At 37.9% G+C, this 15,000-nt stretch overlaps 2 protein-coding genes across 7 annotated transcripts in view; both read left to right on the top strand.

Moving 5' to 3' along the window:
- Nucleotides 1-7,323, top strand: part of opn4xb (opsin 4xb) — an 8,381-nt gene extending 1,058 nt beyond the window's left edge. Inside the window, exons 2-9 of the mRNA XM_057322952.1 lie at nucleotides 1,542-1,675; nucleotides 2,558-2,761; nucleotides 2,897-3,117; nucleotides 3,171-3,301; nucleotides 5,016-5,123; nucleotides 5,503-5,650; nucleotides 5,814-5,918; nucleotides 6,259-7,323. Coding sequence (XP_057178935.1) covers nucleotides 1,542-1,675; nucleotides 2,558-2,761; nucleotides 2,897-3,117; nucleotides 3,171-3,301; nucleotides 5,016-5,123; nucleotides 5,503-5,650; nucleotides 5,814-5,918; nucleotides 6,259-6,432 — 1,225 coding nt within the window. The 3' untranslated portion in view covers nucleotides 6,433-7,323. The remainder of the gene's footprint in view (nucleotides 1-1,541; nucleotides 1,676-2,557; nucleotides 2,762-2,896; nucleotides 3,118-3,170; nucleotides 3,302-5,015; nucleotides 5,124-5,502; nucleotides 5,651-5,813; nucleotides 5,919-6,258) is intronic.
- Nucleotides 7,324-10,066: 2,743 nt separating this feature from the next.
- The window catches only part of pdlim5a (PDZ and LIM domain 5a), a 39,925-nt gene continuing 34,991 nt past the window's right edge, over nucleotides 10,067-15,000 (top strand). For 3 of the 6 annotated variants that reach the window (XM_057322875.1, XM_057322906.1, XM_057322915.1), the window contains exons 1-3: nucleotides 10,067-10,168; nucleotides 10,626-10,740; nucleotides 13,736-13,902. In XM_057322875.1, coding sequence (XP_057178858.1) covers nucleotides 13,804-13,902 — 99 coding nt within the window. In that variant the 5' untranslated portion in view covers nucleotides 10,067-10,168; nucleotides 10,626-10,740; nucleotides 13,736-13,803. Of the gene's footprint in view, nucleotides 10,169-10,625; nucleotides 10,780-12,691; nucleotides 12,761-13,735; nucleotides 13,903-15,000 lie in introns of those variants that run through there. The other 3 variants (XM_057322883.1, XM_057322898.1, XM_057322891.1) reach the window with 3 other exon arrangements.

Below are 15,000 nucleotides of genomic sequence, written 5' to 3'. Positions count from 1 at the left end.
GATCAAATCCGAAGTATTTCCAAAAACTTGCCCTCGCTAAATGGGACGGGGTGTATTTCTTTAAGCCCCGCCATCGCTGTTGCTGAGCTTAAGGTGTGCGGTCTCTCGGCTGTCCGGGTGCCGCACCGCTCTCGCAAAAAAGTTTTTGGTCTAACGGTTAGAGAGTCGGACTCGTGACCAGAAGGTTGCCGGTTTGATCCTCAGGGCCTTCGGGTAACGACTGAAGTGCTCTTGAGCAAAGCACCTTATGCCTACTTGCTCCCCGGCCCCTACGTGCTGCAGTGATAGCTGCCCACTGCTCCGGGTGTTCGTGTGGTCACTACTCTCTGGATGGGTTAAATGCAGAGGTCACATTTCGGGTACGGGTCACCATATCTGACTAATAAGTCACTTTCACGTTCACACTTTCACTTGACTGATGTTCTGGGAATGATGGGACCTCCTCGATCTGATCCCACTCCTGTTTTGCTCTTTATTCCCTTTTTGTCAGTTAATATCTTAAAAGTTGTCACACGTAAGATTAGTGTAGATTGTGTTGTGATATTGCATTTCTAACTAACAAAAGTTTTAACACAAATAACTGTTATTGTTCATCTGTTGTGTTTTTGCTTTGTTTTTAATGATCCAACTAACAAAAATAACATTTTGCTAACATTCCCATTACGTTCCGAAACCATTGTTTCATTTTAAATGATGAGTGTTTCTAGACTAAACTTTTATAATGTTTTTCGAACGTTTAGCAATGAGTGCGTTTACATGCACAGTCTTACTCCGATTATGCTTTATAAACTGATAACAAGTAAGGTCACGTAAACGCGTGAAACGGTTTTCTTTCATCGGAAAAAAGCTCATAAACGGAGGTAGTTTTTTGCCCATTACTCCAATTTCACGCTGCATGTAAACGCCTTTACCGTTTTCTCTCAGTTTTGTTGATGTGTGCACGTCTGACGGCGCAATAGTAAAAGTCCCAAACGGAAGTAATAGTTAATTATACCTTGGTCTGTTTGAATACTGGATTCTGATTGGCTGGAAGGTGTGCATTAAAAGCCTTTAACGCACGGGTAGCTCCAGTCAGTTTGATTACATTAAAATTAACTGACAAAATAACCGTCATATTCACCTGTTTGATCTAAAATGACACTGTAAACATCAATAAAAGCTTTAACTTGGCAAATAACCATGGTATAAGTGGGATAATCCACAGCTAGCCGTGCGTTAAAGGCTTCGTGCCGGGTGGTTCTTCGCCTCCATGTAAAAAAGGATTTCACGGCTAGCCGTGGATATAACGCATAAAAGTCCGCTCTGGAATCATGCTGTTGATGTAGAAACTTCAACATGAAGAACTATTGTTTTGTGCATGTAAACCTACTCATTTAGCTGTTAAAATGCTCATTTATTGTTTTTGCAAGAACGGTTTTAATAGCTTTTAGAGAACGTTAGTCAAAGTTTTAAGAAGCTGGGGAATTGTAAAATTGATTTACAAGTGAATGTGGTTGAATGAGAAATCTCTCTAATAAGACATGGATGTGTTTTTGTTGCAGTAATAAAAAGTTGAGAAGTCTGCCTAATTATTTTATAATGAACCTGGCGGTGAGTGATTTCCTCATGGCCATCACACAATCTCCAATACTCTTCATCAACAGCCTGTATAAAGAGTGGATGTTTGGAGAACTGGGTAATTTCATGTTATTTTATCTTCTTTTCCTTACGTTTGGGGGTTATGCATAACATTTCATTTATATTATTTAGCATTAAATGCATAATGTTTAGTATTAATATTTAGTATTAGATTAAGGTGAGAGGGCAGCATGCATGCTATTGGTACACTGTAAACCTGGATAAGTTGGCAATACTCAAAACATTTTTTTGGTGGCTCTTACTTTAGGTAAGCAGAACTTTCAAACTTCGATTACTGTGAAATTAAAGTATAAGTGTGACTTAAATATTTAATTCTTCCTTCTCATGAATTTAAGTAGACATGACGTATTTATTAATTACACAAAGATGTATTTTAAAATTAACTAAACTCAATTCTTTGTCTTAATATGTATAAATCAAACACCTTGTCTTGAGTAAGAAGAGACTGATCTCAGAACTGACATTAACAGTAATGTCAGTAACAATGCTAACCACTAAACTGAATTAATGTCAAAGTCTTTTAAATATCCAAGATAAGTGAACATGAAACACTAACAAGTCTTTAACTTTACTGAAAAACACATCAAATAGTCATATTTTAAAATACACTCTCCTAATGCAGTCTGATGCAAAGCATGCTGGGAATTGGAAATCCTTCTCGACCAATTGTGTTGAATTAACGTGTTTAAATTGAACAAGGTGCAAATGATTTTTTTGGAGTCATAGTCAAAACTTCAAGTTAATAAAAATAATCATTATAATTAACTCAAAAGTAAAAATGTGTTTCAGGACCTTAAAATGTTTAAGTACGTAGAACTTTTTTATAAAATTAAGTTTACACTACTTAATCTGTTTGATTATTTTGAGCATTTGGGTTTACATCAGCTGTAAACACCGTTACTGGTCTGTTTGTGTGTAGGATGTAAAATATATGCTTTCTGTGGTGCTTTGTTTGGCATCACCTCTATGATAAATCTGTTGGCCATCTCTATCGATCGATATCTGGTCATCACCAAACCACTGCAAGCCATCCAGTGGAACTCCAAATGCAGAACATCTCTGGCCATCCTCTCCATCTGGATCTATTCGCTGGCCTGGAGTCTCGCACCTCTCATCGGATGGAGTAAGAGTCATATATTCTACATCTTTTCACTTTATATCTCATTCTGTTTATTGACATTACAGCCCCACTTTAATGAAACGTTGTCCCTTAGGGTTTAAAGAGTAACCTCAAAAGAGATTTACATCCATGTTCCAGGTTCATACATCCCTGAAGGTTTGATGATGTCATGCACGTGGGATTACGTGTCTCAGACTCCAGCGAGCAGAAGTTACACTATGATGCTGTGCTGTTTCGTCTTCTTCATCCCGTTGGCTGTTATCTTCTATTGTTACCTGTTGATGTTCCTCTCCGTCCGTCAGGCCGGCAGGTGTGTGTTCTCCTCAACGCTCTTCAGTCTGACAGGGGCTGATGGACCAGTGAGCGTGTGATGGTGTTTTGTGTGTTTAGAGATCTGAAACGGCTCTGGCAGAAGTCGGGTTTTGTGAAGCAGCAGTCCATGAAGAGCGAGTGGAGACTGGCTAAAATAGCCGCCTTGGTCATAGCGGTGTATGTTCTGTCCTGGGCGCCCTACGCGTGCGTCACACTCGTCGCCTGGGCCAGGTGAGCGCACGAAGCACGCACACACAAATCTTTGTACACATGTAAAGAGCAACATCCTATTCACACAAACATTCACAGACGTCTGGGACGTACACACACGCACACACCCATGCATGCACACACTTTTAGTGAACGCCCCAGATTTTTTAAAAATATTGTTCTGTACAATTTATAAGCTTTTTTGCCCATGAGGACCTCAATTTTTGTCCCCACGGTGACACGAGTCCCCATGTGTTGGTGTGCGTTCAGGTTTAGGTCCCAGACGCACACACACACACACAATTATTTGTATTTTAATTATACAAATACTCTATCATTTTTTTGTTTACTTCTCATCTATACACTAATGCTGTGGTTTGGGAGATATGAAGTACTTTTGTATCTAATTACCACAAAGTTCCTGAACTATACCATTAGCTTTAATGTGAAATATTACATTTTTTATGAAGAAATCACTTAAACGATTATCCAAATTTAATTAAAAAAATTCTGGATATTGATCTAGGTCTTAGGTGTAGAATTCTTCCATGTGCTGATAAGAGATAAACCTAAAAGGATTACAGTAATAAGAGTAATAGGGTTAGCCATAGAGCCCTAGTGAGCCATTCATTTTACTGGATGTGGTCAACTGCTCGTATCACAACTTTTGAGATACATTTTGTGAATTTATGTATAAATAAATGTTAGAAAAGAAATGAAAAATAAATATTCTTTCAAATAGTGGAATTTTTGTAGTTTTTGATGCATTTTGAAATGTCAGCTTTGTAACTCGTGCTGCTGAAGATCTCCCTGGCCCCCGTGGAGGTGTGTGTGTATGTGAGAGAGAGAGTGGAAGTGCATTTTGAATGGTCAGCTTTGTGATTTTGTGGACGTGTGTGTGTGCTTGTTTACGAGGACACAAATGTGTGTGATGACATGTGTATCACAACGTTAACAATGTAAACACACTTCCTTTGTCCTCGTAAACTAAATCGCTTAAAGAAACATACTAACTGATGATATTTTAAAAAGAAAAAATTGCCAAAAGTTTTCTGTGATGGTAAGGTTTAGGGGTAGGTTTAGGGAGTAGAATATACAGTTTCTACAGTATAAAAATCATTATCATTATTATGTCTATGGAGAATCCTCGTAAACCACATATACAAGTTTGTGTGTGTGTGCGAGAACATGTCTTTTCTACATTCTGCTCTAGTACCAGGCCTTCATTTCTGTATTTTTTCTTTTTTCGCATTTCCCATTCATTTTCAATTGGGGTCATATTGACCCCAAATACCAGATTAATAAAGAAATTTGTACATGCCTTCAGAACAACCGAAACAAGCCCAGTTTTTGATGTGAATATAGATAGGAAATGTACTGTAGTAAAGTCACAAAATCTTATTCCAGTGATGAAGGGAACCATTTTTTTAACCAAGGAATACTTGGTCTTATTGACCCCAAGGAGAGGTGACATACACACATGCAACATATTCACAATACTGTGGAAAATGCAATAGATGTTTGGAAAATAACTTTTTAATTCAGTGAAAGACAACCTTTTAAAGTCTCTGTTTTTTGTCAATCCGTTTACTGGATGCCATAAATAGTGTTATTGTGTTGGTACATGTCTTGTGTGTGTGTGTGTGTGTGTTAATCTGAGCACAGCTGTAGTTAATGATTCTGAAGTGTATTCATATTTCTCTGTTCTTCACACTTCGATTCATTTGTTTCTCAGGTACGCAAACATCCTCACGCCGTACTCGAAAACACTGCCAGCCATCCTCGCCAAATCATCTGCCATCTACAACCCTTTCATATATGCTATCGTTCTTAGCAAATACCGGTAAATAAATCCTCATTCACACGAACTACATCATCATATGGGATGGGTGAACAAATACATTCGGCGTCATTAGTAGAGCGGATTCTGAAGTGAACTCTGGTCAATCTAAAAGTCTGATTCAAGAGTTCTGAGAAAATGCACAGATGTTCAATTCAGATTTATTTCTTCAGCGCTTTTCACAATTTTGCATCATTGCAAATCATAGAACATTTCACGGAAAAGTTTACAGAAACATGTTAAGTACAAACATAGAAAAACAACACATTTTAATGCAGATATTTATTTTTGTAAATGCAACTAGTATTTTAAGACTCATGAGCAGCTGCATGGTTATTATCAGAAGAGAAAATGCTCACATCAGTTTTGTGTTTCTTTAAAGAGCCACACTAGCTGAGAAGGTTCCAGGTTTATCCTGTCTGTCTCGCGTTCAGAAGGACTGTCTCACCTCTTCCACAAACAGCGACGCATCAGTTCACGACAGTCACACCAACCAACTCCACACAACCACACACAACTCCTGTACTATGGTACTGTCACATCAGTGTGTTGAAATGATCATACTAAACATGTTCCTGGAGATCAGCTAGTGTAATTTCATTATAGGATGTTTGTCCTCACTTTTTAGATGCCTGGTTAAAATCATGTACAATCAATGTGTGTGTGTGTGTGTGTGTGTGTGTGTGTGTGTAGGTCATGGGAGAACTGAAGCGGATGAAGAACACGTCACATGTATCCACAGCATCATCTGTCAAACAGAAGACCATCATCAAATCTTCCTCACTGACCATGGAGAAGGTGACGTTTCATTTATACAAATAAATTACATTATGTGGGCTTCACCATGTGTCATCTTTTAGGTTTTCTAGAAGAGATCTTAACAATATTTCAAACGGAGACAAATTTACTAAAGGCTAAAATACACTACAAGACTTTTTCCCAGATTTTCAGTCTGGATTTGATCAGTTAGTGTGTTTCTATTTGAAACTGTTAAAAAGTCTGCAAGTGTCTGCAAGTGTATGATGTCTAGTTTAAAAAAAACTGATCAGATTTTAAAAGGCTTGTAGTGTGTTCCAGCCATTAGACAGCAACGTCTGAAAACCGTCACAAAGTCTCATCCCTTTCTCATTTTCTGTAGCCTGCCGTTCAGATGAAAGAGTCTCTTAGCCTATGTGAGCGAGATCGTGTCTCCGGTTCTCTCGCCATGGCAACTGCACCGACGGTCATCTACAATACAAAAAGCAGGAGTGCTGACATGACCTCTGACCTCCCGATTGACTCCTCTGACACTCCTCATCAGTCCAGCTTCTGAGAGAGAAGATGTGGAGAAGTCTTGATGTCACTGTCAGGAGTCACTGGAGACGACAGACACACTTCTCACATGAACTGTAAAGTGTCTGAGATCCCAAACGAAATATCCGTGCTCGCACACCAGCAGAGGAATAACTGTTTTTGGGAAGTTTAGTTTCTGTTCTTGCTTCAGTGTGTATGAAACACAGCATCAGTTGCTGCCATGACAACAGCTGAAGCTTCCAATGGAGGGGTTGAAAAAGAAGAAAACCGGTTCATAAATACCATTTGAATGTATGATTCCATTAAGGAATAAGCATTGTATCTTAATCTTTGTTTAGGTCTGAAATTGATCTGAATTTGTTCCAGACCATCGGATATGATGTTACATTGTTTTGGAAACAAGACTGCTGACCCGAGTTGTGTTATATGTTATGATATGGTGCTTTGTAAATATCTTAATTCTGTTTGAGCTGCTTTTCTGACCAATATACTTCTCTAGAAAACACTGTTAGGTGTGATTCTGTATTTACCTTTAGGGTTTTTTTGTCTATAAAGTTGAAATCTTTTCCTTATAACAGAGGAGAACGGATGACAGAGTTCTTCTTGCATGAACTTGCAGTTTCATAAAATGATGTTAATTGTTCTGTTAGTTCTTAAAGTCCCCGTGAACCGGAAGTTGCGATCGTTTTTACTTCCGTATTCTCCAAAAGGGGCTGTGTGGCTGCAGCCGATGGGGCGAGTGGCGCTCCACTCAAAAGCGAAAATACGTCACCTCCACTCGAAGAAACGGCGCTGTTTTAATGTCAATAAATACTTGTAATGTTCTAATGCTACAAAATTATTGTTTCTATGTTATTAAATACCTTTAATGTTACTAAATCCAGACATTGCTTCCAGGTTTGTATTTAGAAAGTAAACATTATAATAGTTAGCAGTGAACAATAAATGAAACATCAAATCAATTATTTTTTTATAAAAATGAAAAATGTGAACACAAATAATTTAGAAATTTTCTATTTAAAGCCAAATAACATACAATACAAACACAGTAAAATGTTGAATAATTTCCACAAATTAAGTTTGAATTGTTTCGAGTAAAAAACACAAACTATATTTACAAATCACATCAACGCAAGTAACGGTAAATAACAACCAACGAACGTTCTTCTCCTTCTTTCCTTTTAATGGCGGGTTGCAACCAACATGTTTAGGTGTATATCGCCACCTATGGTACCGGGGTGTGTCACATCAGGGTTTTCAGTACTTTGGTGGATTATATAAAAAATCGGATTTTCTAAACCTGTATTTTAAAGAAATTCATGCAACATCAGCTAACATTGGCGAGACATCTATATTGATCGTCAAAAATATATAAATCCATCGTGTTTATTCATCCTTTTTGCGTAATTTCACGGAAGCCGTATGCGTTGTGCTTGCATTGCACGTTAAGACAGTGTCAGTCTGCAAGTAGTGTAGGGATGCTGAGATAAAATTACCCGAGTTAAAGTTCGAACTTCGGAGAGCTCAGCGGCGCCATTTTGCCCCTTCTTTATTATTGAGTGGCGGTGACGTATTTCCTGTTCGAGAGTGGAGCGCCACTCGCCCCATCAGCTGCAGCTAGACCCCTCTCGTATTTTGACGAGTTAAATGGGATTTCTAATGAGATTTCTCTGCGATTTGATTGGATGTTTAAAAACAGCCGTTGCGTTTTGAAACGGAACTGGAAGCAGACTGAAAGGTGAAGGGGAGGAGTTAACGGATGCTCCGCCCATACGTCATTTGAGATGGATAGTCATTACAGGAAGGAAGTGCATTTTCAGATTTTAACTAAAGATTATGAGGGCACAAGATTTTTTAAAAGGAAATGACCCACATTGATCAACTATTTACAAGCTGCAATATTTCATGAAAAAATAAGAATTGTAATTTTTAATTTCACTGGGACTTTTAAGTGTTCATACTGTAAGGCTAGATACGCTGATTTGCTTATTCTATGAATTCTTGCTTGAATGTAATGTCGAACTTTTAAAAAATATATAACGAATATTTTCATAAGAAATAAATGCACAGTTCATGTGATTTTAAGAGAGACTGTTATGTATAATTGTTAAACAATTATTTACTATGGAAGTTAAATTATTTTTCAAGTTAATTTATTGTTGAACATCGCATAATATAATCAATTGAGAATTACCTTAATTGTTGATGTTGGCCTGTCTTGTCTTGTGTTCCACCCAATAATTAAAGCCTTAAAACCTTTCTACTGGTTCGTGACTATTTTAAACACTTTGATGAGTTTCTGAAAGTACCTTTATTCATTTGATGTTTCTATTCAAAGCCATTTACAGAGAAAAATAAGAATTTGTTACACGTCTCCATTAGGAAGAAATGGATGGATGCAGAAAGTCGTGAGATACAGCAGGATGTGACGTCACACGGCCCATGGCATCCATAGTCTTATCGTACATCGCAGGTAACAGGACAAAACAAGACCTAAATCACCTCTTCTACACATTCAGCAGGGGTTTTTAAAGCCCTCGTAGGCCCTCAGTTTAAAAATATATCGACAGATTTGATGATAAACGTTTTCTGTTTCCAATCTTTGTGGCTTAAATCAGTCCACCTTTATAATCTATATTATACATCAGTGTGTGTTTATTTAATTAACTGTATTATTAATATAATATAGTGTGGCAAAAGTGAAGCAACCATTCTTTTTTTTTGTATTACAATAGTTTTACCACAAATATGGGTCAATGGGGTGAGGCAACGGAAGATTTGTGATCACTATGGTTTCACTACAAATACTGTAGTTAAACTGTTATTTATATAGTAAAGGCATGGTTCATTTTTGTTTCAGCTAATATACTTATTCTGTACAATAAAATGGCCAATGTTTGTTTTGGAGACAGTTTTTGTTTTTCAAGTTCATTCATCTGTCCGACAGATGGCGCTGCAGCACCTCATTACATTCATGGGACCATCACTGCAGTTATAAGGTTCATATACAGGTATAGTGACATTTCCTATTTTAATGATTCACTATAGAAAATATTTATAAGTTAAATGTCTTTTTAGACACGTCTAATAATATAAACAACACTTGGCAGCAAGATGTAGCACATTGATCTGCTTGATGAGTAGCCGACATTAAACTCATATATGTTGACTTTTATCACGCGGCTCTTTCAACATTTAGCTGTAAGGAAAATAGAAGGTTTAAAACAGAGTGCAGTATTGATCCATGTTCTCTGTACAGATGCTTAAAATAGCTTCCTGTCTGTCCTGTGTTTACCTTGAATCGCACTTCTAGATTCTATTAACATCCGTGTGTATGTTTTAGCCAGTCTGTAGGGGTTTTCAGTGTCTCTGTAAAGTATTGGTTTGTTTAAACTGTGAGTTTCTAAAAGCTGTAGTATTAGGGATGAAGTGAGAGCATCATTATCACTTAATGCAGTTATTCAGTTTCACTGGACATACATGAACGTTTTTCATCACTTTTTCTGGTTTATTTTACAATGACATTAGAATCATTTCATTTGTATTGCTAATGCAATATACAGGCTACAGAGTGTCAAATATAAAAAAACTTTGCATTCTAGCACACAAACGATTCTAGAAGTCATCATCACCATCACTCATGACGTCACCGGCGGAGGGAACATAAACCCCGCAGCGCAGCGGCGACTGCGCAGACACACGCAGATACAGACGCAGACGGAACGAAGCTCGTTCTTGCAGCCTGTCTCATAAAGGTAGGCTACTCGTCTGTCTTAAAGAAAACAAGAAAGTATAAAAATGTTTCCGTAGATTTTAGTCAAATGCGTTGACATGTGGGGAAACCGGTTTTTGTCAAATGATTAGAGTTATTACAATAGGAAGCTGTTTTTGGTGTGGATTTGCTAGAAACACTTATTTAAAAATATAAAAGTAGTTAAATGTTCGCAATGATCAGCGTCGATTGTCATTTCGTCGAAGGTTAAACTGTTTTTATTTATTTAATTTTTAACGATTTTTCAGACGATTTTTTATCCAAAGAAGTCGTGATTATACCGTTGAGCATTGCTACAGAAAACAAACGTGTGTTATTGGACTTTTGTCTGAAAAACGTACTGAAACAGGCTTTGTGTAACCCAGTCCTTTCATCAGTGAGAGCAATTCTCATTTGTTTGGGGCTCATATAAGAATCATAATGTCTTATTGTCGTCTCAGGGTGACCCCATATGGACAGTGGGGGGATGTCATCTGGGACGGGTGTCTACCCTCACCCCCTCTAACCCCCTGTTACAACCCCACACCAGATTAACAGCATCAGCGGAAAATAAAAGTACCTGAACAGCATCAATGACTCACATATAAAGATAAAGTGAATATCTGTATATTTAATAACTGTGATTTCAACTGAACTCTATGCCTACTGGAAGCATTTTACATGACTAAATATACCATTAAATCAACTCGCACGTCACTGGTGTTGTGTTTGGAGAATGTTTTGTTTTCTGATCTTGACTTTGAGATGATGTGAGCGGTTCAGATGAGCACTTCTGTAGCTGTTTGTCTGGTGTACTGGTGTCCAGACAGATTGGGATTTAATTAGATTAGTGTCCTGGACAGCCCAGCAACCAGAAGGTCTGTGTGTTTGACTTTTTTATATTCAGAATGAAATATGTTATTATAGAAAATATTTTAGCGGGATCTAATGTTTTGCGAAAGAATCTGGTTGTCTGATGTGTTTTAGAAGAACACGCACGCACGCACACACGAGGCACTTAATCTGACAGCTATTATGAGCGAGCGCACACGTGTATTGTTCTCTCTTTGGTCTCAGCTGTTTCTACTGAACCCTAAAGCTGCTTCCACTCATGAGTTTACATGTGTGTCCGTGCGTGTATTTGCATTTATCATTTTTCACTAACACAAATTTCATTGTTTTATATTGATGCACTTCTCCACTTTATTTATAGCGCTTTTTACAATATTCGTTGTTACGAAGCAGCTGTACATGATACATATGAAGAGTTTGGTTCCAAGATGAGATGACTCCGTTTTTAACATTTGTCAAAAATCATGTTTTTTATTGTGCATTCCAATTAATATCAATCAAACTGCAGTTGGTTTGTTTTGATTTAAGCCTTAATAACTAAACAAATACAGCTAACTAACTCATTAAAACACATGATAACATCATAAAAAACATGATTTTTGAAAAATGTTAAAAGCTGAGTTATCTCATTTTGGAACCAAACTCTTCAAATTGACTATAAGCAAAACATCAAATTTATACAAGCAAAAACAAAAAAGTGAACACACAGAATACAGACACGCACACAGCTTCATACACACCCATGCAACAAACACGGACACACAAATCCATCCACACTCTCACACACACACACACACACTCTCACTCTCCAAGATCACGTAAGGACTGTTTTCTCTTTGAGTGCACACTTTGCTTTCTGAACGTTGTTATTGCTCATTCATAGCTCAGGAGATTTGATGAAGTTCTCAATAGTCTCATTTTAGTATCAACAGTCTCAGATGTTTCTCCTGAACCAAATCAAGTGAGAGTGTCGTTGTTGAGACACATGAAGAGTCTGGAGGTGTAAATGAATGTAGATTGTCGAGGTGAAATCATCTGGATTTGAGTAAATCTGATGAGAAATGTTCGAGTTGATATCGAGATCTTCAAGAATATTGACTTTCGATGGCAGACGAGACAAATCTGAGCTCAGTTTGACACATTGACATCTCTTCTCAAATGACTCTTTTTCTCAGGAGAAATATCTGAGACACACATGAGACTTAAGCAAAAGTTTCAGTTCGCTCTCTTTTTGAATCTCATTGATGTCTAAGAGACATAACGGCGATTTTAAAGAGATCTCATCTCGTTCTGATGGGTGTCTGATGCACCGATTGTTCATGCGCCTCGTGTGCCGTTGTGAGAAGCCGTGTTCCCAAACAAATCCTCATCCTCGTTTGGTTTGTTCTCCCTCTGTTGAATGTGGATGATGTTAATGTGAAGAGCTGATGATGAATGGCATTGTTTGCAGTAGTCATGTTGATGTTTCCTGTTGGAAACTATGATCAGTACACAGAGACTGTGTGAATCCAGCGGGCGCTCATCTAATCCAAGAGCGCTTCTGGTGGCATTACAGTGAGTTCTTCCTTAATGTTGGCCAGCATGATGAGGGTCTGTTCCTAAAATATCAGGGTGTAAGCCTAGCAGCCCTCCTCACACACACGCGCACAGATATAAATGACCAGATCTCTGTCTCTGTGAATCAGTTTGTGCTCTCAAACCTTCAGACTCCAGCTGACGCTTGTGTTTCACTGACTTTCTGAAGGTAAATCTCATTCATCTGTTTCTGCTGCTGCTGCTGCTGGGATATTCTGTTAAAATGCTGGATGTTTACTCGGACGTCTGCGTATTAAACATGATTCAGGAGCTTTTGTGAATGCATGGTAACTTACTGATGTGAGAGCATTATTGTGATTTATAACCGACCGTGGTAAATGATCTTTCATTTGTATGGCACTTTGGATAAAAGCATCTGCTGAACAAATGCAAAACTGTGTGGCCACATGAAACAAATAGTGTGATATTCTGTAGTATTTACTAAAGTAAACTGTAGAATTAACTAGAGTGAATTAATAAGCCGTAGTAAATATTGTTGCATACTTTCATTTTGACTCTAGTAGGGTTGAAAACACAGTAGTTTTACTTTGGTTTGCTGTGGTGAGTGAATGCTATACTGTACTGCAGTATTTTTATGTGAATGTGCGTTTTGACTGGAAGTCAACCACTTCAAACTATTTCAATTGCAATTGATTTATAAACGCATAACAGTGTGCGAAATCCATTCAGGACACCTTAGCAACCACAAAGAAACACCCTGGCAACCTTTTACATCATCCTAGATCTGAAAAAATGCTTCTAAATATCCGATAAACAGACTCAACATGCTCAACTGAACCTCTCTCTCTCTCTTTGAAGATGCTGTAATTTAATTTTTAAATATGATAAAGTCACGAGTCCTGGTTGATTTTTGCTTTTATAAGTCTATGAATGATCTTTTAACTTTTGAGATGAAGTGGTGCGTAAATGGAGCCTTGTGTACAGTTGTTGAGGAAAATTTGTTTTTCACACTTTTGTTTTAATTAGAATTTTTTTGTATTTATTCTGTATATAATTATAATTATTTTCTTTTTCATGTGAACAGCTGTAGTGTGTAGAAGTGTAAGGTGTGGTATTGTAATAAAAGGCTCTTAAAATTCTCTCTCTCTCTCTCTGTCTCTCTCTCTCTCTCTCTCTCTCTCAGTTGTTCCAGAGTGTTCTGCGTTGAGTTTATAAGTCTGTGACGGAGCGTGTGTTTGATATCAGACAGCTATGAGCAGTAACTACATCGTGGCGTTACAGGGTCCGGCCCCCTGGGGCTTCAGACTGCAGGGGGGGAAAGATTTTAACATGCCCCTCGCCATCTCACGGGTGAGTTCAACATGAGAATTACCATCTGTGATCTGTGTTGTCTGGGATCTACACACCCACCATCTGTGCCGCCGTCAGAAATGATGTTTTGGGTGATTTGCATTACTTAAAGGATGATGATTGACAGCGTGACCTCAGATGTTTAATCCATCAACACCCCGGGGCTTAAACTGTGAAATAAAGCAACTACAAAATCAGCTCCAAGACTTTCACTTTCAAACTGAAGTCTGGGGTGTTAGAGTTTTTTAATGTGTGCATGATTTAATACAGCTGCGGAAAGAAATTAAGTGACCATTCCAGTTGTGTCTTTATTCAGCATTTCTGCATGTATCGCATGTCATTTCAACAGAAACAAATCTCAGAAATGATATAAAGTCACTCAACAGCAATGTGATCAAAAAAGACACATCAAATCTTATTTCATCATAGATTCATTTTTGAACTGATCCCAAAATACATGTAAAACATTCATATATGTTGTTTAAACATGTTTATACCACGGGGCTGTTGAATGCTTCATTCTGATTGGCTGACGAACGTTCGACGGGTGTGCATTATTTTTCAGTTAAACGCACACCTATGAAGGTGTTCCAGGTCTGCTGACCGCATTACAGTTCCATATCACTTCGCCAAGTTTAGCCTACTGTCCGCCAGTGAATATGTATCTAACAACAGACAAAGTGACTGGCAAATTCCATTGTCTGAGAAGAAATAACTATTAATATTTATGGACAGCATGAACATTTGAACAACAATGGCGAGAGCACTGTACAGGACTGTTCAGATGAAAAACTAAAGCATGTATCAAAGGTAACGGCAAACTACATGACACAGTCATCGGGTTAAAGATAAAACACGAAGCACAAAAATAACAACAACATGTTAAATTCGTCTGTGGAATGGGTAAACGGGACTTAAAACACACAGCAGGAAGCTTTCTATGCCACTGAGAGAACCGCAGCTGGCGCAGAAACCTCCATGTCACTTTTTTCTCTTAATACTTTTCTTATACGACAGGGGTGTTAAATACGAGGAAAACAAATCAAATATAGATACTTGTCTTTTCACTCTCAGTGAAGCAAACGCGTGTGCACGTGC

The sequence above is a fragment of the Triplophysa rosa genome, linkage group LG2, assembly GCF_024868665.1.
Source record: "Triplophysa rosa linkage group LG2, Trosa_1v2, whole genome shotgun sequence".
In the NCBI taxonomy this organism is placed as follows: Eukaryota; Metazoa; Chordata; class Actinopteri; order Cypriniformes; family Nemacheilidae; genus Triplophysa; species Triplophysa rosa.
This window is presented reverse-complemented; position numbering and strand designations above follow the sequence as displayed.